Genomic DNA, 25,469 nt, shown 5'->3' with positions numbered 1-25,469 from the left:
GAACCCACACCACAACCTCATGTGGATTTTCTCATCTTTTGGACCATCCATGACCACCTCCAACTCCAGGTGCATGGAATGCACAGCCAATTCAAATATAGCAGCAGCTACACAGCGAGCATCTCCAGGACAGAGCAATGATTGAAAAACAGAGGTGGATCTCTATACGCTATTTGGTGATGCAGGGGATGCTGGCATAGGAACTAACAAGCAGTCACATCAAATAAGACGGGTTGCAGCTGGCAAGCCTAGCTGGGCAATTCCCCAGCAGGGGAGTATCACTAAGGCACATTTAGGAGCAGCAAATTCTGATGTTGAAGTGGATGCTGACCCCCTGGAGAGCAGCTGGGCACAAGGTGGAAAGCAGCATCCCTGAAGAAAAGCAGGGCCACCATGAGTTGCCACTGTCTGCTTAGATTTAGGAATTATTCTGCAGCCTGTTAAATCACCCTGTCCCAAGAGGAAACATTTTCTGCATGGGGTACAGCTGTGATACATTCCTATGCAAATGAATCAATTTTCTCTTTTCCTCTATGAAAAGTCTCCCATTTTTTCCCCATCACTGAATTTATCTCCCCGTGGACTTGATAAAAACCAACACTGATCAAAGAAAGGGATGCATTCAGCACAGAGATACGTGTAGATAAAAGTCCCATTGATTTCAGCAGGGAATTCACAGGTTTACCCTTCATCAGAAGCCCTTGGTAATGACACCTTACCAGCTTTTAAGCCCTCAGTGTAAGAGGGCCTTGCCATGACTCAGTGTCACTGCTGGCACTGCCTTTGGAAGCACCGAGCCAAGAATGTCATTTTTCTGCTGATCTCTTTTTCCTCCTCTCTTACTTCCATTCCCTCAACCTTTCTGACTGCCCTACCTGTCGCACTGCATTTGGTGCCAACAGGGACTCTTTGGGACAGGGACAGTGTTTGCTCTTGCCTGATGCCCTGACTGGCACTGCTACCAGCTGCAACAAGGGCAAAACCAACCTATCGATGTGCCTGTCCATGCTTCCCACAGTTTCTCTGTGATTGTGTAGATGTTCTTACATAAATCCAGAGAGCTGCTCTGTATTACTATGTACATGTGCACAAGAGAGCCATGTGAGCTGATACAGACAAAAAGGAAAAATAAGATGATGTAATACGGGTCAAAATAAATGATTCCCACATATGCTCCAGTTCACATCATCTTCAGTTTTAGACTCTAATAGATACACATTCATAAACCACAACGTAAAGACTGATGACTCCAAGCTGCTGTGGTTTAGCAAGTTGTTTCTAAGCAGCTGATGAGTGCAGCTGACCACATCCACACTGAACTTTTCCATCCAAGGAGAGAAATTAACAAGCAGAAGTCAGCACAGCTCCCAGCTTTTCTGCTGCTGCGAAACATTCAGCTGTGAACGCTGTCATGGTTGGCATTAACCTCGTTGCTTTGCAATTAGGGCTGGAGGTGTGGGTGCTCACGACCACCTCCTGTTGTTCAACAACAAGTGCTCGGTTATCAAGCTATGAAAAATCGATCACCTGCAATTGCTGAGCCCTGACTTCACACGGCTCTTCCGAGTTGGACCACAGGAATTTAAAGTGCAATGCTCAATTTCACACCGCTTCAGAAGGCAAATTGCCATGTAATCGGTGAGCATCACTCGGAAATATCCTGATAACAGCAGAGGGAATAGGGCAACACAGAGAAGGCAACGGGATCTGGCTTCAGCCTCAGATTGCATCTGAGTGCGGCTGTGATTAAAGCTCGAGTTCAGAAAGAAAAAGGAAAGAAGAAGAAGCTGAAATTTCCTGCAGGCAGGTAACCTGCCCCTGGCTGAGCCCATGCACCTAGGGAGCTTTTCCTGCAGCCTGCTGCTGTCTGAAATGCTTCTCTGTGTTGCAGAAAGCCAGCCACTCAAAACTGCTTCCTTACTGTTCGCCTTTCTGTTCATTAATCACCACCTTGTTTCGAGTGCCCAGCTGAAAGGGTGACATTTCCCACTGAGCACCAAGCCAGAGCAGGAAAACAGCTCTGAAGCTGGGGCCTTCCTCCCCTCCATGCACACACAGCCACCACCAGCCCCATCTCCAGCCCCATGCCAGCCCTACCCTGGTCTGCATCCAAGCCAGGGCTGCTGGTGACACACCAGAGCTCCGAAACCAGCCTGGCTAACAATATCCTTCAGCACTATTCCCATTCCTTCTCCTTTCTTTCCGAAAATACTGCTGGATGTACAATAAAGGAAGGAAATATTGCAGAAGGAAAAAGAAAATCAATTCAAATAAATTTGCAAACCATTCTGTTAGAGCATCTCACTTAGAGCAGCCACTTCTTAGTTGTAGGGCGAGTAATTGTGGTATGATCACAGCACTAACACGGTGCATGGAGGAGGTGACAACATTTTTAGGGGTATTTATTGGAAGCACACTAAATTCAAGACTGTACCCCGCAAATTAATTTTCGAGGGTGGCAAAAGTCAGCTGGCTAGGGCTGTTATTGCTAATAGCTAGAAAAGAGCCACTTAATCACTTTGCATTTTTATTTGTAGAAGATAAAGAAACATTTCTTTCCCTAATAGTTTCATGCTTGTTTCATCTCATTTCATCTGGACTGCAAGATCTGTTTAATTTCATTTGATCCGTTTTCTCAGGGTCTTAGAACTACCATATTTTTATAATCTTGTTATATCCGTGAGATAAAAAACAATTATTTGCCCCATCATTTCCCAAATGGGAAAACAAGACGGAAAGAAATCGAGTGACTTGTTCAAGGTCATGCAGGATTCTGCAGCAAAACTGGGGAATTAGAAACCTGAACTCAATTCTTAATGCAGCCATAAAGGGAATTTCCCCACTGAAGCAACAGGGGCTCTGTAGACTTTGGCTGCTGGTTCTGAACATTTCAAATAGCTGGTCTGCATTACAGGTGTGTTTCTATGCCGAGCAAAAAGAATGATAACATCCATATTTCAAAGTTTTGCTCCAAAATCTTATCAGAACTATGATTCAAGTTACGGGGAAATACCATTGCAAAGTTCTGTACGTTCAGCATATGCATGGTGCAATCCAATAACTGTGCTGCATGATGGTATGCCTGTATTACTCTGCTAGCTTCTATAACAACATGAAAGGTGCAAGGGAAATTACTCAAAAACCTGACTATTAGACTAGAGGTGAAGAGATCTTCTGATTTTTGGCAAGCCAGATGTTAACAGGTGCTTTAGCCTTATCCAGCATTAATGGGGTGGAGGGAGCACAGCAACCAGGCACTGGCTGTGCCCGAGCTGCACTTTCCATCTCACTTCCAAGCTGTGCTGAAGTACACTGGCAGAACAACATCCATCAGAGATGTACCGACTGCTGACCACAGCAATATTTGTCCTCTACAAAGAGGATAGGAGCAGAATAGTTGAATCTGCATAAATATTGCATTAATAACAAACGGACTGGGAGAAGATAGCATTTTAATACTGAGCACCAGCTGAAGTATCTACCTTCAGAGTTCAGAGTAGCTTCTTAGGTTGCTGAATACTGCAGCGCTCATGAACAGGGCAGAGCTGCCATAATGCCAGGTCTCAGATTAGGGCCTCGCTGTTTCCCCTGGGATCATCCCCTGGCCATCACCAGCACACACAGCGCCATACAGACAGAGGGGACATCTCACAGCTTGCAGCAGAGACACTCCATTTCTGATGAACATGTGAAATCCCATTTCTTTTGGCTTCTCTAACACGACAGATCTACCTTGGTGGTTATTTACACTTCCCTCTTCCAACATTCCCCTCTCCTCTTCTGTAAACACGCTATAAATACAGACTTGGCATGCAGCTCAGCTCGCCCATCCTAAAGGTCTTTCTGTGGACAAGCTGTGATTTAGCTCCAGGTTCCTGTAAGCCTGAGCAACTTCTTCCAACCTCCGTCAGCACTAATGTGACACGTGCCCTTGTGCCTCTTCCGAGAGACCCGTACCTGGAGGAACCGAATCCAAGCACCAGCATGACTCATGTGGGCTTCTTTATGGGCTTCCTCCTGCTCTGGCTCCCACGAGCCCTTTATGGGCTCCTCAGGGTTTTGGAGGAACGCTGATGAAAGTCACCCTATCCCGTACATGCCACAGGACGCTGCCCTTAACAAGACCAAGACCTCTGACCAGTGTCAGATAATCCGTCACTATAAGCTCCTTGTATCCAAGCCAGATATTTATTGCTATTGATCTGCCTGGTCCCAGCGAAAGACTTTTGTTCTCCCAACCCGGGACTTTGACCTCAATTAAGTTATGAATTTCAATCCGATAGACTGCTCCACTTACCCTGCTGCTCTCCCTGACTGGATTAATTAGAATTAGCTAGGCTGGGAGTCACCCCGAGCGCCTCATGGATCATGTTATTTTAATAATAAATAAAGAGACGGCAGCAGCATACAAGGAAGGATTCTGAAAGATTGTTCATCCAAAAGCATCACTCAGAACCTGCCAATACTAATTTCTCTGAGTTTGATTACCTCATTTACTTCTTTTTATTTCTATTCATTAATTGAGTTTTATCCCCCATTACTTCAGCTCCCCAAATGTGCCCTTCCTATAAAGGAACCAGACACGCACTTTGCCGTTCCAAAGTTTTATTGCTGCAGCTCATCAAAAGTATAGTTAGCAGGAATGGAATAGTCATTAAGCATTTAATAATCTAATAGTGCTGAGAAAATATATATATAATAGGGGAAGGGGAACGGGGAGGGACGAGGCAACCCTGCCTAGTGCCACAAAGCGTGTGCTAAGCACTCTTCCTACAGATGGTTAATTGGCTGGTGGACAAAGCTGAGCATCTTCAAGGAGGTAACATCTAACACTGGAGAAAATGCATCTATCAATTAGGATATTTTCTGACAGCACAAGAATGCCTTTGGAACGAGACTAAAACGGGTTGAATATCAAAGAAATTTGATTGGCAAGGGGAAGTTTTTGAACTGGTGAGTCGAGGCCTGATAGCTACATTATCCTTATTACTTCTCTTTCTGTATAAAAGCAATTACATACTTGAAGATGTCAGGTTGCTCAGGACTGTACTGAAATGGATTGTCTCAGCCAGTCATGTCACAGACATACTACGGAGTTATTGACCCAGAAATGAACACTTATTTGTCACGCTCATTTTAATGTTTAATTGGCTGGAACAGGAGAAACAGATTTAGATGATGGAAGTTTACCAATTTCTCAAGCTTTGGAACTCAGCTTGCAGATAGCCAGGTCCTGACCCGAGAACAAATGCAGCAGAAAGCTTCAAAGCACCTTCCAGCTTCACCTGTGCTCAGGCCTTCATTTGGTGAGAAACCTTCCTTAGGACAGGGTGATCAATTCTAGCCAAGCTGAGCTGATTGCAGGGGTAAAGGCTGAATAGGAATAAAAGATGAACGCACACAATTGCTAGTGGTCGTTCCAAGGGATTTGTACGGGCTGTCTATGGTACCACCAGCTCTGTGTTCAGGTAGTTAATAAACAAAAAGAAGGCACTAATAGAAAGAGGAGGAGTAAGAAAGCACTATTACATTGCTTTGTGAAATTTCATACTGCCCTTACAGCTGGGTAACAGAGAGAGCAACATCTGAAAGAAAACACAGATGAACTGATGGTTGGACTAGATGATCTCACTGGCCTATTCCAACCTTAATGATTCTATGGAAGAACTAGAAATAATTCTAGGAGGTTGTACCAGAAATGCTGAGTCAGAGCTTGAGGCAGCAACTGAGCACCTGGTGGAAGGCAGGGCCAACGTAGGTGAGCTCAGGTGTATGCAATGAACCTAAGTGACCAGAAGGGCTGGAGCCAGGATCCACCTCTTCCCAGACCTCATTTAAGGGTTGGCAGTGGAGGTGAGGGTGTTTCCCTTTGAAGATTCCTGCTTAGCTGAGGCCTTCTGAAGGTAAGCAGCTCTTTTCCTTTGTGTCTACATCTGTGGCTGCTGCACTTGGGCTTGTTCTCACTTGGTGTACTCAAAGACTTTGCCACCCTGCTATTATCGTGGTATTTTCCATCCCATATTATAGCATTACAGAGGTGTAACGTTACTAGACAGCTTCCAAGAGGGGTACAACTAAATGAGTAATTTACTATTAAACTTCTCAATCTGAAAAATGTGATTAAGAGGGCTCGAGGAGGCTGATGAAGTCAACAACAGAACAGAAAAGGCAACTGGGGAAACAATTACTGTTTCTCATGACACCAGAATGATGGGCTATCACGTGAAATACTTGTGGCAAGTGGAAGCAAATGCACAGCTAAGCCACAGCGCTACACCTGGCATAGAAGATTTGGATCCAAAGGGGTGGGAGAGAAACTTATCAAAGAAAAATCTAGAAAAACCGGAATTGATTCAGGATCCTCCAAGCCGCAGACTTCAGGTAAATACATTAAAAAATCCCTTCTGCTTACCCTGTTCTGTCTGCTTAGCATTCACTATTCCTACTGCTGGAGACATGCTACTGAGCTAGAAGGAGTCCTGCACTGACAGCTGCTGCGGAAAAGAAATATAAAAATCAGGGGATAGGTATCTCCTAAATGAGCTTTGCCATTCTGAGTTCTGTTTTGTCACTTACAACCCACGAAGCCAAGCAACAGGTATGAGTGAATTAGTCAAAATCTGACTTAAAATCTTTATTAAAAAAAAAAAAAAGAAGAAAAAAAATCACTGTCCTGGCATTCAAAGTACTGGAAAAAAGTCCATCTTTTTTTAGAAAAACTAGCAGAAGTTCTTTGCATCAAAGCCAGCAAATTCAAGATGTCCCAACAATGAGCTCAGTGTTTGTTTTCCAAACAGGAAAAGACAACTGACAATGTATGAGTACAGAATTCCATTGGGAAGCAAGATCAGACTTTCTCATACTGAAAAGTCCTTAGGAAGAAGGTCACTGGTGGAATTTAGCTCCTTCAGAACAGGGAAAGCTGAATGCAAATGCTCCAGGAACTACCTCTCCTAAGCAAAGAGTAGCTGGTTGCTTGGCAAAGGTTGTTTCTCCAATACAGCCCAATGCCTGGGATATAGGAAATGAAGCAAGGCCGCAGACCATTCCAATGTGATGCGTCCACCTGAAAAACCAGCTTGGTTGCTAGTGGTATCCTGTTTGTGCAGCTAACCAAACACCTTAATGAGGGGCTAAAGCATTTCCAACAATGCCTTCACAAATTACAGGGACTTAAACATGTGCTTATGTCAAAGATGACCCTGGGACAAAGGGGCTTGGGACCATCCCACGTCCTCCCAGGGAGGCATTTGAGGTAAGGCTGACTCCTGCATCTGCAAAGACAGACACAGTAAGGAATAAGACCTCTCTTCCAGCTCTGCAACACAGCACGCCAGCCAACACAGTGCCATGCATGGACATGGCACCTAACAGCCAGCTCCTGCTGCCTGTCCCTGTGGGTGCTCCCAGAGGTTGCAGCCATAGCATGCCAGTGCTGGCCGTGCCCCTATGAAGGAACAAGGTGATGCCCATGTGCCACACAACCTCACAGGGACTCGCAGAAACCCGGTCCTTGGATTTAATCTCTGCATTCTGATTACCCTGAGAGCAGCTTTAGATTTTGAGGGTGTAACAGTGGGGGCTACTGCTGGCTCTTCAGGACTGGCTCTTGGATTTCACTTTTTCAAATGCTTGTTTTGCATGGAGAGGTTGAAAGGGCTGCATGGGTCCTGAAATGACCACTCGAATAACACAGAAGCACTCAGTTGTCTCAGCCTGCTTTGCAGGCAGTGCTGCACGCGCTGCCTGAGCAGAGGTGCCAACTGCTTTGCTGCACCAGCAGTGAAGCAATGATTCATATGTCTACAGGGAGCAGAAGAAACAAAGGCTGTACATGTCAAGCTGGAAGATGTGAAGAGACAATGCAACAAAAAATCGGCATGCACAGGCAGAAGGAAACTTCTTCTTGTCCTTATAACACACAGCTTGTGCTGCTGAGACCTGAGGTGTCTTCAGAAGCTGAAGAGCAACCCAGGGATAAGTCTCTGCATCCCTCAGCATATATTTAGAGCAGCAAATATTTTGCAAATGCTTCTGCTGAAAGGGACTTTTCTCCCAGTAGGTAAAATCAGCATCTGCTGAGTGGTGACCATTTAACATTCAACCTGCTGCCAATCTACATTCCACAGAGAGACCTGCAGGAGAGACATGGAGCTGTGCCACTTCTAATAACTGTGTGACTGGCACCATGTCAATGCTTTAATGTAGAAAGCTACCCTCTGTCACTAAGCAGATCTTTCCTTTCTTTTGGCTAATGGATTTCACACCCATTGGCAACAATGTCAAGACTGAAGGGGTATAAGCTTGCAGTCTTCTGAGATCTCCTTGGCAAAGCTGACTACAGAAATATTGAGATAGGGACTGGGGGCTGTAAGGAAAGAAGAAAACTATTGTGGTTAATAATTCTGCTCTCATTACCCATTGCTTTGCCTTTCATCTTTGTTTAGTTTCTTCATCTGTTTGCCATTGTGCCTTCCCACTGCAGCAATGGTCAGGTCAGCAGAACCTGCAGTATTTGCTTGCTGGGAGCATAACTATGCCAAACCTCTGCAGCAATCTGCAGATCCAGGAGAGGGTCCTCATGCTTTTATTAGCCAAGCTTTCAGCATATTTAGGGGGAAATTTATATTGGGACATTAAATGAAAGTGCTCACAGCTCGGGTATTTTTATTTTGACAAGGTTAGAATGGTCCTATCAGTGGAGTATTTTGATGGCTGGCATTTTGTCTATAGGTGCATTTGCACAGATGGGTTTGCAGGAAAGCTGGTGGGCTACACAGGCATGCACACATTCCATGGGGAGTGGAAAGCTGTGAAAGTGCAGCCTGGGACCTGTGTCTCTTGACAAAGAACCACCAGGATGCCTATGCTGATCTCCTCAACACCTCTCTCAGATACAGAGAAATAGGCATGGAAGGGATGGATGCATGCTAGCTGGCTACAGCTTTGTCTGCACTGCACCTCCAACATGAGGCCAATGCTGATGTAGTTCCCCTTTTTGCTGTGAAATCTGAATAAATGCAGTTAAAAAGAAAACAAGCAGGCAGTGACATGCAGACTTTTTCTGGCTTCTTTTTACTCTATACATGCAATCATTCAAGAGTCAGACAGGAAAACGCAAAGGCCTTGCAAACAAAACCAACTGGCCACCAATCTTAGCAATCTTCAACACATCCGTAATTCCTACTTCATTTTTAGCTAATGGTGGAAATTAGTCTTTGGGCTCAGTTGATAAAAATCAACCTGTCTCTGCTGGGTTAGTACCATGATCTGTGGCACAGCAACCACCTCTAGTACAATTGATTTTCTTTTTTGGCAACCAATAGGCCAGTCAATAATAATGTTGTTTGAGAAGGATTGAGTCATGAGGGAGATGAACCCTCCCTGCCATTTATTATGTTTGTATTGTCTCTATTTGAAAAGATTATTTTTTTTTTTCCCCCCAATGAGGACGTGAAGGTATTATGAGGGGACTGCTACTCCCCATCCCAGGCTCCAGAAGTCCTATGACTCAAAAGCATGCTGGTATGCAGATGGAGAGCTGCTGCCTGCTGGGGCTTTTGGCAGGGGACTAGGAGAAAAGATAGGCTGGGGGAGCAGCCACACTTCTTGTGCTACTCTTAAAGGAAACAAAATCGACTTCAGGCAGCTGAGCTGCCTGGTGTGAATTAGTTCAGCACACAGATGCAACATTCACACAGGTATGAGAGAGAGCAACCAGCCCTCACTGCAGACAGTGCGGGATGCTTCATGACTTTCAATGAAGTTACAGGTGCGTACAAACGAGCAAAATAAAACTCACTCCTACTGGCAACAAACTTCCCAACCTGCTGATTTCCAGCTGTGGTTCTCAAGTTTCCTTCCCAAGGCCCTGAGGGCCCAGGGGTGACTGGAAAACTTACTGACGACAGGTGTGAAATCTTCGTACAGTGACCTGTGCCTTTACTGAGGAACTGAAAGGTCAGCAAACAAAGCAAACAGGTCAGTTAGAACTTGGATCGTGACCAAAGTAGCCAAATTACAGTGCTATTTTCTATATGTAAGTATAACGTTGATAAGCTGATGACGCGAAACGCACAATGATGTGCAGAGACAGCAAGGCTGGGGCAAGTCTCAAGTTTACTGCTTTGGTGTTACAAGATACTACTTGCTGTTCTTCCTCTCAATGGACAGTTATTAGACTATGACTCCCTTCATCCTTCTGAAAGCATAGGGAACACAGAGGATGCACAGCTGCATGGCAGCACAAGGCTGGGATGCAATTCTGCGCACCCCGCATCCAATGCCCCCTGCTTTGAAACCTCCTTTCCAAGGCCAGGGCAAATGCTGCAGGAAAAATTGTCACAACTGACGCTTTGACAGTGTAAAAAGGTTTTCCTTTGTCGCTTGACCTTCTGCAAGGGAAACTTATTCATGTCTTCATATATTTTAAAGCTAGAAATTGATATTACAATCATGCTGTCTGAGCTGCTTTGTAACTACTGCGTTATGAATATGCTCCCCTTCCCCTCCCTTCACCACTCAATTAAAAGCCTACATTTTAAGCAAGCAGAGCTGCAGCAGCAGGAGGCTGTTTTCAGCCTGATCCCTAGCTCTGGGTATTTCCAGCAGGGCTCCAAAACACCATAACACCACCCACTTGGAAATGGCCTCTGGCTCCAAAGATTTAGGTAATTCAATTGCATAAACGTCCCTTTTCAATGTGAAGAGAAGCCTGTTGCCTTTCTGTATCCCTTTGCCCATGGCAATCGGTTACCGCTTGTCAAATGTGCTATTAGAGCTAATTATGAACAATCAGAGAACTCAATGGCTGCAGCTTTTCGGTGACATTAATGAACCGCCCTTCTGAAGCTGCAGTACCACCATTTAAAGCAAAAAACACCGCACTCCCAGAATCGGGGCTGGTCGGAGCATGCTATGAGAATGAGTGGAGCCAGGCAAGCTCTCCTCCTGCTCCAAGCTGCCTGTTTAACAACGAAGAGTAATAGATCCAGATCCAGAGGTTTCAAGTGCTTCCACAAGGTAAGCATTGCTACGGGTGAACTAAAATAAGGCAGTAAAGAGTGAGCAAGGCGTATGTGTGGGCTGGAATAATGGCACTATTGCTTCAAGTCACCAGAGATCCCCATACACCTATCCCATGGTTCTTCATGGCCCACGCGTTAACTGACAGTGCAATTGGTAATGTGTAATAGCAGACATTGCAGTGTTTATGGCTGCTTAGGAAGCCGCATTTTTTCCCTCTCCCTTTCTTCTTCAGGTTACTCTTCAAAAACTCTTTCTGGTTCTTCTCTGGGTGTGAATTCTCAGAGAGTAAAGGTCAAAATAAAGAAGAAATAAACATTAGGTCATGAAGTCTCAAAATGTTATTGCAACTTACATATGGCTGAGAATAAAAACGCGCCTGCCTTCCCTGGGAACACACCTACGTGCAATGCAGGACCTTTATAAAAATTCTCCTTTATTACTTTGGTGGAAAAAAAACAGTCAAAGATTGATTTTCTTTTTATGGCCACTATTAACCTTTTGTTACTGGCCAAAAATAAACTGGTTAGAAAATGTGCAATACATCAAGAAAAAAGAATGGAAAGAATTTAACAGAAAATTGAAGTTTGGAGAAAAATAAGACAATTCTCCCCTCAGCCTTCTCTTCTAGGAGTCAGACTTTACCTCCAAAGAAATGAGATAGTTATCCAAAAAATGAATTCCCTGCGTGCTGATGCAGTACAGCATTTCAAACAGAACCACCTCCCAGGCTGTCAGGTTAAAGGGGACGGGCAGGTGGTGGGCCTCACCTCCATCTCATTTCGAAGGGAAGCTCTCCCCAGATGCATCTGACGCACTGCCTGCTAGCTCACTGGAAGGCTGGCTCTGGGCTGACAATGGGGCATGCCATGCCACGAGTGTGGTGAAGGTCCACTTTGTACAAATTCCCACAGCACCTTCTGCAAGGCTGATGAAGCCATCTCGCTGCAAAGAGCTTGCAAAGTTGTCAAAAGGAGAGTATCTCTGTCCAAACTGGGCAGGAGAACAAAGCCTATAAAAGCCACGCTGGTAAGGAGCAGTCAATCACCATCTGACAGAAATATGTTGAACGATTATTTCCGAACACAATCACAATTACACAGGGCAGCCCTTCATTACAGCCAGCTGACAAAACTAGGAGCGTTGAGTTGTGAGTGCGGGGAGCTTCCAGCTTGCTGGCCAGAAGGAACCACTTGTTGAGCTGCAGCTGAACCAGGGCAGCTCCCAGCCTGGTGCATTACGCTGCTGCCCCTTCAGCTCAGACACTTTTGAGCATTCTCCTGTGTAATGCTGTGAAAGAAATTGCTCTGGAGTTGGTCAGGAGGCCACAGAACAAACAGCACACAAGTTCTGTTTTCATTCCTTTCTTACCTGGCTGTTAATGTCGGCAGCGTGCTGCAACAGTGCTGAAACGAGCTCCTTGTGTCCTCTGTCGCATGCCCAGTGGAGCAGAGCCCTGCCCTGCAACATCCAAGAGCAACAAAGCTAGTCAAAAAACAGCTTGGAGAATTGTAGTTATGCTATGAATTATTGAGCACTAATAGCAGATATACACTAATATCGGTACATAGCATCCTAGTGCTCTGGATCTGGACTTACAGCAGCCCACGCCTGCCTATAAATCTCTTGATGCAGCAGTGGTGAACAAGGTGAGCAACTCATTTATCCACTAATGGGGACTGTGAGCCAATTTCCCAACTGTGGTGCCAGACCTGCAGGTGAGGCAGAAGATACCTGCAGCAGAAGCTCACCCTTCTCCTGCTGGGCATCCTTCAGCAGGGTGGCACAGACAGACGTTATTTGGAAGGAGGATAAGCAGATACAAAGCATTGAGCTTTTTAACAGACTTTTTGACCCAGTGAGTAATTAATTTTTGTAACACATAATTTTAACGTTACACTAATTAACCTTGAATTAGAATGTATTCTCTGACAATGACTTTCTATGGAAGCACCGATGACATCGGTGGGCCATTTAATGATTTATGTTCTTGCACTCAGCACCACAATCAACGTCTAAGAGAGGAAAGAGTGCCATTTACACACGATTCTGTAAACACAGGAAGATCTTTAATTCATCTTTAGCATCCCTAGCTCAACTCTAGCCTGGTAATTACTTAAGAATGAGGATTTCAGTTGGGCAAGCAGTGCCAACTTCCTTGTGCCTGGTTTCTATTTCAGAAGAAAGAATCACTTTATCTGCAATATGCACAATAGCAATAAGTGCTCCAACTGATTATCCCTGTTTCTCTACACATGCAGTATAGAGACAATATTCTAATTACGCAATTCCAATTTTTGTGTCATTGTAGTGCAAAATAAAGGCATTCCTATCCTGTCCATAAGTAACATGTTACAAATGGCTGCAACGTTTTGGTTTGCACTTGTCTCTGGTCAAGCAGAACCTTATTTTACTGATGCTCAACTTGGTGGAGTCCAATGAAGGGAACCCAGTGGTTGAGGAAGAACTGTGCTGCCCATTGTGTGAGCGTGGTGATACTGCAGCATGGTGCAACCAGTCCCTCCCTGCAGTGCTGCTTGTGCTGTGAACGTTGCCTTTTGGACAAGACAAGAAACTGAAGCCTGATCATCTCCAGTCATTAAAAATCTCCTCGCGCTATTTGCAGGAGTATGGATTTCAAGTCTTGGGCCAATTCCATTTTGGGTAATTACACTCTGCTTACCTATATATTTTCTCTGCAATTCTAAATGGATACAATATTTTCCAATTAGTGCCTTAAATGGTTCTGCATTGTAATCGTGCACTATTAAAAAGCTGACACGTTTCCACACAAGAAATGGCTGCATCCTTGCATCATCTTATCCACCCTATAAGCACAGGGTGGCAGGGACCCTCTCTGTGAGAGCACACCATCTGATGTGGAAGTAAGAAGAAGAATCTCAATGTACTTACCATATAACAAAAAGCATCACTAAGAAAAGTTTAAAACAATCATGGAATCACAGAATGGCCTGGGCTGAAAAGGACCACAGTGCTCATTCAGTTCCAACCCCCTGCTATGTGCAGGGTCACCAACCACCAGACCAGGCTGCCCAGAGCCACATCCAGCTCACGACTGTTTGCATTGAAGCAGGCAAACTAAAATCTTCTGGAGCCCCAGTTGTATGTATTTGGAACAGCTACACAGCTACAAAGTCTACCTGTTTCCCAGGTCCTCCTTAAAAAACTAATAACAATTCAGTGATAAACCAACTGAACACACAGTCTACAACTCTCTGTGCAGCTTGGCTATCACCTATACAGGTTGAAAACAGCCTGCACAGCTGTTACTTTACATCAACATGTGTCTGCATCTTTAAATAACACAGCAGAAGCATTAAGAGCCACAGATTGAGCCGTCCCAAAGCACTTCCCGTATGACTATTTCATTAGGCAGTGAAAGACTCAGACCAAGGCGAATAATTTTGCATGGGAAAGCACTGCAGCAGTAGCCTTGCCCAGTGCAATCAGACAGCAGGGTACTCGTTCTGTGCAATTCAAACACACAACAGTTGTTGCAGAAGTTGCTTGAGAAGATGCATTTCCCCTGCCTCTGAAGTATTTAATAAAAACAGCATAAAAATAGCCCCAGTGCACTAACCCTGCCTCTTAAATCTTCCGTGCTTTGCTTGGGTAACCGCTGCCAGCTTGGCCGGCTTCTGCAGCAGTTTCTCAAGCCAACAGCATATCAATTTGCTCAGCTCCAAGTCACAGTGTGTTCACAAACAAAGCACAGGACGGGGATTTGTCTCAGCTAGACCGAACCTCAGCAGACAAACGGATGGGAATGAATTTCACATCAATTAGCCAGTGCAGAGAAAGAGGAGAACAAAGCCAACCTCAATGGAAACGCCACAGTATCAAGCTCTACTTCTAGGGACAATGTTTGCAGCTGTAAAGGATGCACACCAATGACAGACAAGCTAACCTGTAGCAAGAGTTTTATTGGGATGCCCCATCCCTGCAGGCATTCAAGGTCAGGCTGGATGTGGCTCTGGGCAGCCTGGTCTGGTGGTTGGTGACCCTCACATAGCAGGGGTTTGAAACTCAATGATCATCATGGTCCTTTTCAACCCAGGCCATTCTATGATTCTATGTTTGTTTATTGGGGCACTTCCAACAGTTACAACAAAATCTCCATCTACAATCTCCGTGGACTTTGGCACAGATGACGGAAGCAACCCACCTATGTCTCTGAACAACTTCTGGTTAGTTAACAGCTGAAGAAATACTGCTCTCACAAAGACAGCAAACAATCCATGCCGCCAGAGCGTGCCTGACGCCCTGCAGTGACTTCCCAGCCACAGTCCTTCCCTTATTCCATTAGTCCTGCTGACACACGCAAGAGAAACTGGTTGTTTTAGCCTGCACTATTACTCCTAAGTGAATGCAAGCTATTCTGTTGAACTCTGGGCAATTTAGATACAGTAAATGGAAGCTTGTACATGATTACTGTCATTAGATTCTTTGCTTAATTCTAAATTGAAGTTTATTATATCCGTACTGTTAGCGGGTATGCTGGCTTGACTGCCATACACAAAGATTTTCATGTCTTTCTTTAATCTAGGGGAGGAGGCAGCCCATGCTTCAGAAGTTGCCAAGGGCATCTCTGCCTAAATCCTACAGACTTCTACTGCTCCTTCTGAAATCCTTTTGCTTCTAAGTCAGCGTGCCCTCGTTTTACATTTTTATTCTCATTTTCTCCCTTTGCTAACTAGATACAGTATGAATACATCACTTGGTGATAAAACCAAAGCACCATACCACTGCAGGCAGGCCATTCCTGCTGTGGGAGCGGCTGTGCTGAGAGCCTTTACAGCTGAGCACAAGGCTGCTTGGTGCTCCAGCAGATTTTGTTCCATAACAAGTTAACTCTTTGTATGGATCCGTGCTGCCACTTTATATTTATATGTGTTTAAATCAAAAGATCGACAGAGTGAGTTACGTTCAGAGGGCTGGGAAAGGCATCTTCTGGATATGGCAGGATGTATTTACACTGTAACACTAAAACACTTAATAAAAATGACAAGATGATGCTTGCATACCCTTCACTCTACCAGAGGCTTGCTCTGGATTATCTCCTTCCTAAAATGGGTTCTAAAACTTGAATCAATTTGCACGATACTGGAAAATGAGCAGCTCTCCAGACTTTGAAGAATGCATTTGGTTACTAAACAGCTCTGGCGACAGTTTCAGTCCCTCAAAACAGCATCAAACAAACATTTCTTTCAGATTTCTTGTTTCTCCAATTTATTTATTTATTTAACTAATTTAAATCAAGCCTAATGAAGGGGCTCCTACCTCTTTGAGCACTTGCTGGGGTAAGCAAAAATACACCTAAGGGGGAATTCTGCACCAGCAGGTATCTGTCCATCCACTTTTCACAGGCAGCCAGGGGTGCAGAAGTGTCAGGCGTTTGCTGCAGCAGCTCCATGCTCTGCAAGTGCCTGCTGGTTCTGAAACAGGCCCTATCACACTTTGGACTCGTGGGCATATTTCTCAAAGATCAGAACTCTTTGGGAGTCACTGTACACTTTTCAGATCTGTCTCCAAATACTTACATGGAGAGAACAAAAATATTTCAGCCATCGTTCACATTTATTTTTTTAACCTATTTCTTTGGCTGAAGGCATGCACATTCATTGCTTGGACGCAAAAGAAGGAACCAGCTTCTGAACATCAGGAAGAATGAAAACATCTCATCAATGGAAATGAAGCAAAGATCACATGATGTTATTATGCACTGATTACAAGTGTGTGATCTCAAAAATGGGATTTTATTAATGAAAAGATTCTGGCCATGATAGGAATGACTGCCCTGGGCACTCACTTCTGCAACCTGTGGCTGACAGAAGGGCAAACGGAGCTCAGCAACAGTCTTGTTGCAGTGACTGCATGGCATATGACAGTTTCAGTTCATTGAATTTACACTGCGAAATTCCAGCTCTGATCGTGAACACCTTCCTTCTCATCTGAAAATTAATTCACACGAATTCCTGATTAATAATAAAAGGCCCTGCCATCAGCATTCAGAGCCCCAGCCGGGGCTGTCATGGCTCAGAGGGCAGAAATCTGCTTAGAGCTACCGGAGAACCCAACTGAATTTGTGGCGTCTCAGTCTATGAATGTGTAAGCACTTCATCTGTTCACCAAAACACAATGTGCTGGAAAGCAGCAGGCGAAAGTAGCTGTACGTACTGTTGATCGAGAGCAGGGCTAGGTGGCAGTATGCAAGCACTGAAACCAGAGCAATAAAGCTGGTACTGCTACATTTGCTGAATGCAGAACTGTCCACTCCAGGTGTGTTCTTTCACCAAGAAAATCATCAGGCCATTCACATTTTATGTATTTGTCTTTTCCTTGAGGTTTCTGGCAATGCCTCTATTATCTCCCTGTGAGGAAAAGGTGTTTCGATTCTGAAAAAGAGTGTACGATGCCCCTAGAAAGGGGGGTTTTCAGCAGATCAATCTGCAAGTTGCAGCTGTTGTTGCTGAAATTAACAGGAAGTTTCTGACATACTACAAAACCACAGTACATCCATGCTGCTAAAAATCCAGTGGAAAGTTGCTCTTTCCAAACAGATTATACTCATCTCCATGATCAAGTGCTTGTCCAACTCTTGCAGTACCTTCAAACAAGTCTAACAGGGGAATTCTGGGAAGGTTTAATACTGAGTTAATAAACTAAACAATTAAAAGACTGATTTTCTGTATCTTTTTATCCATACCTCCTCATCTGCAACATTCACATCCACTTTTTTCGATTGAATGGCCTTGGTTATGTAGTCAATGTTGTTTTCTCTGCAGTAATCAAAAATGTTCTTGTCCTCTTCCCTATCCAGGAAACAAAAGCAAAAGAAATAACACATTACTGCACTGCACAAAGGCCACGTGCACATCTTATGCTCTAACTTTGCTACAAACATTTCAATAGCATCGCTGGAGTGGAACTGGCTTCTGGTATAATGCATGCAGAAGAATATGTTTTTTCCCCATGTAAGAGTCAGAAATTCCTGTTTCCTAGAAAACCAAGGTTGTTTTTAACAACACTGTATCAGGTCAGAAGTCTTAAACCTGTGAATTGTCACAAGAAGCTTATAAAGTTACCCAACACAAAACCTGCTCAGTCCTGGTATATATCACTGCAGTCTGCCAGAGGATAAAGGGCTAAAGCTCTGCTTCTCCCTGCTACACAAACAAACTTGTAACTACTATCGCTTGGAGTCACTTTTCAGTGCCACACATCTCTGACAGTGGTCACTAACACAGGTTTGGAGAGAAGAGCAGAAGAAATAGGATTAAGTGCAAAGCTGAGGATCTAATCTTGGTTAGACCCTCACCTTCTGAAACTTGGTGGCTTAAGGATTTCTGTAGCCATATCCAGATGAAGATATTTCTCAGATTTTTCCAGACCCTTTTTCAAACACTTTTTTACTTTTTAACCCGTTCATGCTCTCAGCCTTGTTAAAGGAAAGTTCTACAGCTCCATATTGTGGGCATGAAGAGATGAACAGATACTTTCTTTTGGTGTTTTTAAAACAGTTGTCTGGTATTATTGGGTACTCCTTGGTAATCTGTGTTTATTCATGTACTTCACACCACCTGCAGACCTCTCATATGACCGCACAAGTCACATTCTCTTCAGATGCTCCTTTCAAACTATGCTGTTGTTTCCTCGGATAGCAACTCCTACTTTTGCTGATAATTCCATTTCACCCTCTTCTTCAGTCTCTCTCCTTCCTTTTTGAGATGGGTTGACCTGAATTAGATATGCAGGTGCACAGATTTGTACAGTGGGGTAAAAAAGTCTTCATTCAGATCTCCATCCTTTTCCTAAAGGTTCTGAGCATTTGCTTTACTAATTGCCAAGAAGCACTGCGGATCCAGCAACTGATATGAAGGTCTTTCATGCTTTAAGAATCTGTACTAAAGTCTTAAATTCATTAGAAGGTGTTTGCTTCGCTAATAACAACACAAGGTTTAGTATGTCTGAAGCCAGAGTACTGCTTTTAGCTCCAGAAGAAGCTATTGGAGCATATGGTAACAGCTTGAACCACTGATTGAGCACCTGGGGAAAGGACCCAGCCTTGGGAGCACAGGTGAAGGCAATTCAGATGTGTGACCAGAAGGAATGGAGCCTGCCTGCAACTCTCTTAGACCTCATTTAAGAGCTGACTGCCAGCAGGGAAGGATTTATTTCTGGAGATTCCTCCTTTGCAGATTTTCCCTTGCAAGCCTAGATCTTCAGAGATAGGTAAGCATTTTTTATTTGCAGCACCTTTCTATCACTCTAATGCCTTTGTCACTGGACCTCCTGTATCACTATTCCATCACATTGGTCTTTCTGATTGTTACTTGGTGCAACTCAAGCACCTGCCACATCCCAACTTGTGGGTCTTTCTGCCAGCAAGTGTGGCTAAGGGAGCATGTGTTTGCATCCTGAAACAGGTGTATGTTGGTCCCTTGCATATCCTAGCCTGCTGCTCTGAGCAAGGCTATGGTCAAGCTTTGTTGTAACACCATCACTGTAAAAAGGACTGCAACAAGGCTTGCTTGTGGGATGGTACATAAATAGAAACAACTGAAGCATGACAATAATGTTTTTAAGTACTGGTATACCCACACAGCTGTGTTCCCACTGAGGAGTAAAGAAAACAGATCACTGCTTTGTTCGAAGTAAGCAAAAAGTCCGTGTTTCCCCTACCCTTCCCTGTTTCCAAATGAAAACTATAGCTCCAATGAACTAGTCAGTATTGTCATGGGATTTGGCATCTTCCAAACAGTTAATAATACAAAGTTAGCCTCTCCTGTGACACCCCCAGTTCACAGTCACCTGTGGGCTTAAGACAATCTGGATGTTGAGCAGAACTCAGAACTGGCAGCGTCCAAGGAAATTCCTTACAAAAGCAGCAGCCTGCTGCACCAGGTCAGACCCACTGGAGAGGCCACAATGCTCTGGGCCATTCTCCTTCGCATCCCTGGAGGTGTTCAGGCTGGATGTGGTTCTGGGCAGCCTGGTCTAGTGTTTGGTGACCTTACACATAGCAGGGGGTTGAAACTAGATTATCGTTGCGGTCCTTTTCAATCCAGGCCATTCTATAATCTCCCTTACTCTCTGCACATAAGGAGTCTTCTGGCACACCTGAGCTGCTCCTTTCCAGGAGAGATCACACACTTCATGTGCAGGCCCGGGGACGCTACAGAAGCCTGCCAGTTCCTTAACTGCACTCTCAAGGACTCATTTGTTGGGGGCCTTGCCTGTATGCTACACAGGCTCCTGGGGAACAAATCACTGCATGCTTTAAAAGCAATTGTTTTGAATTCTGGAGGGAAAAAAGGGATCTCATGGTGGGATTAGAAAAGGCAAAAACTTATGCTGCTCAAGATGGAGATCGACAGCTTCATGAAGGAGGTTATGAGACATGCCTGCCCCTGCTAACAACGGCTGATTTGACAAGCAGATGTTCCTCCTGCCTTGCCAGTCTAACCTCTCACACACACTCTTGGCTACTGAAAGCCCTGCTGGGCCTCACATGGCACAGCTGAAGGCACCAGCAGGAAGGCAAACAGCAGCAGTGAAGCAACTGCTCGCTCCCTGTGCTCCACAGGAACCTGTCTGCAGGAGCACAGCAGGAGGGAACACTCCTAACACTGATGGAGCAGCAGTGGGCCACCATTCCACCACAGCCTCCAGGCCAACTCTTAGTCTCCTCTGAGCATACCAGTATTATCTGTAAGGGAGAAAAATGGACACAGCTATCCGGATATGATTTAGCTTTTCTGGACTCACCACCTCTGTGAATAGTCTATGTATTCCCCTTCCAAAAAACCACTTTTCTGTCTCCACAATGGAATTATTCCAGGATAGCAATCTCCCTAAACAGAGATAAAGTTTTGGGAAATTTCACCTTTCTACAATGCATTTATTTATCAGGGTCTAAACCTGCTAGCTCCTGTTTTTGAATTAAAATAAGAATTGTTAGCATATATTCTCTCCATTTTACAAAAACCAATGAAGAGAAGTGAGTTTTTTTACAAACAGATATGAAGGAAGTCCATACAGTCCTAATGAAGATATTTTATTGCAAACAAAATGATGTCTGTGCTTCAGATATTCAAAACAATTTGTTCTTGCCAAGTGCCAAAACCAGGAAGGTAACTAGAGAGAAAAAAGCTCACAAAAATAGTATAAACTTGGCTCTTTTTTTCTTCTTTTAGAGACACAGAAGAAATAAGAAACAACACAAAAGCACATGAAGATTTTTCATCTGTTTCACATGTGTTTATGTGTACATGCAAAACAATCCCTCCACCAGCAGTTACAAGGAAACAAAGTGGATGCACGGTTTGTAGACCAGCACTCCATCTATAAAGCTGATAAAAGTCAGCAGCAAGGCCTAGAAGACAAAATAACCTAAAAACACAGGCAGAAGCACATCAGGAATACAATAGATGTCATATCATAACGTTATTTGACTCATATTACAGGGGAAAAGATTCTAGCATTTCTAGTGATTTAAAAAAGAAGTGCATTATGAAAAATACAGCCTTTAGGATACCTTGAGTTGGGAAAGAGCAGGAAGCTCAAACTACTGGGAAAGTGCACAGTTACTTACAATGGTAGCTAAAAGAAAGATTGAGATGAGTTTGTTTCAATGTCAGACTACATACAAGCCTTGTCTCTTCTCGTTGAGGAGTCTCCAAATCCATGACCACCTGATATCTGCAAGGAACAGGTTCCCATCTATTTCTTGCAGATGGCTGGAAGGGCTTCTCTTCCTTCCCCAACACATTCTACCTCTCCATCTGCCTTCTGCTCACCCCATTCTGGTAGGAGATGCTAACCCCCATTCAAAGTCATAGAATCCTTAGAGTTGGAAAGGACCTTTTAAAGGTCATCTCTCAAATCAACTTGAACCACACCTATTGTCAAAAGGTAAAGCAAGGGCAGTTCCTTCCACACTGGAAGATGATGCAGGAAAGCTTACACCAAGCCATCTCCTTTTCCCAAGCCTGGGAGACTTCCAAAGCCTTCTCCCCAAGCTATATGAAAAACAGAGGGGTCAAGCCAATGGGTTTTAAATAGCTCACAGGGAAGATCTACTGTTGCTTAACCAGTCTTCACTTCCTCCCTACCTGGGGCACAGTAAACCCACCTAAGCTCAGTTCCCAGCTGGTGCCAGCCCCGCTCCCTTCCACCCTTACAGATTACCTCTGGTCCAAGGCCTTGAGGGATCCACTCAGTGCTTCCTTGGGCTTCTTCTGCCCCTTCCCATCTCCATGTCCCAAAAGATGCTCAGTGACGGCTGCCTGGCCGTGGTGCTGCACACAGGTGGCATGGCCAGGCAATGGGAGCCCACCGGAGCGGAGCAGCAGCGTGCGGGGAGCAGAGAGGCACTCGCAGCACTCAGTGTTTGTGTCAAGGCCCTCAGCCCCCACGGGACCCATTTTCACATAATCTATAATTATCTCTTCGCTTTAATCGCCTCGTCACTTCTGAGGCTCTCTTGGGCGCAGGAAGAGGAAAAGCTCATTAACTGAACCTTTTCTCCTCTCTCCAGCCACCCATAGCTTTTAATTGCTTGGTGTTGTTATTATCTAGCAGTGCAACTGGGATCATTTTCATAAGAAAGGGTGGTGGGAGGGGGGGAGGCAGGAGTGGGTCCCTGAGGTATGCACTGCAGACAAACCTTTGCTTTCTCAATTATTTATGCCAGCTGAGGTTTTACAAGCTGAATAAATCCATAACTCAAGTTTATTTGGAACCGGCAGGCTGTCCCGGGGGGAGTGTTGCCCACTTGCCTGTACACTTGTGCGCGGTCCTCGGGGGGCTGTGGGGACGCAGCGAGACATGTGTCAGCCGGTGCCACACGCCGCGCCACGCACGGCACTCTGGCAGATTAGCAGCGTCACGGCGGGGGGAGGACAGCCGTGAAAAGCCCTGTTGGAAAGGCCAGGGAAGGAGGCCTGAATGAGGCCGGCCCTTTGCCCAGCACAGTCCTAAGGTCACCACCCTGGGGAAGCCATAAACCCAGAGCAAACGTGGCGGTTGTTGTGGAAGCACCATGGACAGAGCATCCATTCCTACCTAACGCCAGCGTGGCTCTTGTTTCATCGCTGGCATTCCCAGAGGCAGGCTGGAAGGAAGGAACCAATCCCGGCCACGCGCCGGGCTCTCCCGAAAAGGCTGCGAAGCGAAGTAGCACCTTCACCGTGGATGCTGGAAGCAGCTCGTTAAAATTCAGCAGCCTTTGTGCCTGACCACACGCAGCGACCTCTGGTATTTTCTGCCAAAACAGTTCATTTGTCTCGCAGAACAACTAATCAATTCCAGAGCCCATCCATCACGGAGGCTCGCGCGAGCCGGCCGGCAGCGGGGCCAGATGGCGGCTGCGTTAGTGGGATTAATACAATTCTGATAGATTACACGGCAGCGGGCTGGCTTCCAAACGCCAGGGGGACGGGAAGAGGAGTGCTGGGGGTGTTGGTCACCACCTGACTGCTCAATGGCCCCCGCTTCCTAAAGCGGGCTCCCTGCTTTAGGACTCACACAGGTCCCCTCTGCTCCAGAGCGCTGCAGGAAAACATGGTGGTTTGTCAGAAAAGAGCTCCTTTCACCCCTTGGGATGACAGCGTATCGCATAGCTCAGTGGGACCTCAGAGCACCCAAGGGATTTCAATTCCATACCAGCAGCCACAGTCCACACGCAGGCAGCTCCTCTGCTGTGCTCGGAAATGGGAGTGGATGTCTGGCAGCAGTATTTGCTATCTGACAAGTTTGCTGGAAACATTTGTAATCTGCCTTTTTTTTTCTTTTTCCTTCTCTCCTTCAAAAATGTTTAAAAAGAACTTTGAAGTTAAATTTCCAGTTGTGCAACACTCCTGGGCATCTCCCTCAGTCTGCGTCTTAGATTTATATTGGTGACACATCAGTCAGCCTCATCCCACTGTTTATTTCCCAGCTTTGCGAAACTGTAATTATAGTTATTTGTTCATGGAAGAGCTCAGCCACCACTGCTTTCATTCGGGCATTAAGAACAGACATGAGACTTTATGCAGCAGGAAAAAAACCCAACACTACAGCCACCACTGCTGAGCAGCCTGAAGCCACAGATCATTTCCAAACCCTCCTTCAAGGGAAATCTCCGAGTTCCACCACCAGCACACACTATTTTTATCTAATGCCCAAAGTGAGATAAGTGATTTACAGAGAAACACAAAGGCAGAGCACTATGCTAATACATTTTGCAACTGTTCCCCATTAGTCACTGGGGGTACTTCAGCTCTTTATTGCCAGGCTTTATTAATGACTCCTAATTGATGACCAGTGCCCAGCACCCCAAAGTAAATAACTGCTACGCCTCATTAGCTCAGGAGACCTTCTTCTGATTTGAGGATTGATCTATGAACACGCAAATTGCACTGATTTAACTGAATCTCTCTCTAAATTGATTTAATTAGATCAGTATAACCTGTTTCTATGGATGCTCTTGAATTTATTTGGAATCCTTGCAATGTGGTTACATGAGCCAGACTGACCATTTTCCTACCATGTTCTCAAAGTGGAAACATTTGAGATAATTAGTGATAAAGCAAATTCAGCCCTGGCTCCATCCCAGCTGTCCCAACCCCGAATCCACCTGACTTCAGGGTATGGCATGGCAATTTCCCCTTGCCCAGCATTTGCACCCTAAAAGCCAAGCACTTTGTTCCACAGAAGGAATGTAAGCATTATTTATGTATATTCTAGAAACTCACTTTGAAAGCAATAGCAGTGCTGCTGCACTGTAATTGACTGCTGACAGTAAACTCATGGTTTACACTACTCTTAAAACAAGATCCCTCATCTCCCTGTTAACCTACTGCCAGCTGCTGCTATGTAATCATTTGTTCAACTGTTCAGATGCTTCTGGTAAGCATAAATTAAGAGAATCTGCTTAGGTGAGCCTTCAAAACTCTGCACTTGCATTCCTGCCTATCTGCTGGTGCCTGGTGAGGCTGTGAAGATGCTGGGCTCCAGATAAATTGGACAGCCTTTCTCTGCCTTTGCATCAGCTGAATCCTAAAGGACACATGGGAGCCTGCGTTTGGCACAGCGCTGCTTGCTACGGAATTCATTGCTTTCAGCAGTCTGTCAGATCCCAGGGCTGAGGAGGACATGAGTTTTTGTTTTCAGTAGCCAAAACAAGACTTTTGCTCATTCTGGGCTTCCATTTCTATGGCTCTATAATTGGAAAATATTTATCCCACCAGCTAAGGGAAACAGAGACCAAAGTGATTAATATTTCAATTTTGGCAAGCTTGTTGCAAAGCATCAGTAAGGCACACCACTGACAACCAAGTCCATGAGATGGTCTGCAAAGTTTCCTTCCTCAGATCTCAGGCTACAAAGCAGCACCCACACACAGCTTCACACTTACTGGTAACTTCCAACATGCAAATATT

The 25,469-nt window shown here is 44.9% G+C and overlaps 1 protein-coding gene across 4 annotated transcripts in view; it reads right to left on the bottom strand.

Moving 5' to 3' along the window:
• The window catches only part of ACBD6 (acyl-CoA binding domain containing 6), a 68,865-nt gene that overhangs the window by 19,797 nt on the left and 23,599 nt on the right, over positions 1–25,469 (bottom strand). The window contains exons 5-8 of one of the 4 annotated variants that reach the window (XM_052666086.1): positions 17,753–17,858; positions 12,397–12,486; positions 9,803–9,953; positions 4,589–5,585 (exon numbers count right to left, since the gene is read on the bottom strand). In XM_052666086.1, the coding sequence (XP_052522046.1) occupies positions 5,557–5,585; positions 9,803–9,953; positions 12,397–12,486; positions 17,753–17,858 (376 nt within the window). In that variant the 3' untranslated portion in view covers positions 4,589–5,556. The other 3 variants (XM_052666084.1, XM_052666088.1, XM_052666085.1) reach the window with 3 other exon arrangements.

The sequence above is a fragment of the Tympanuchus pallidicinctus genome, unplaced genomic scaffold (genome assembly GCF_026119805.1).
Source record: "Tympanuchus pallidicinctus isolate F22 unplaced genomic scaffold, pur_lepc_1.0 scaffold7, whole genome shotgun sequence".
Lineage (NCBI taxonomy): Eukaryota > Metazoa > Chordata > Aves > Galliformes > Phasianidae > Tympanuchus > Tympanuchus pallidicinctus.
This window is presented reverse-complemented; position numbering and strand designations above follow the sequence as displayed.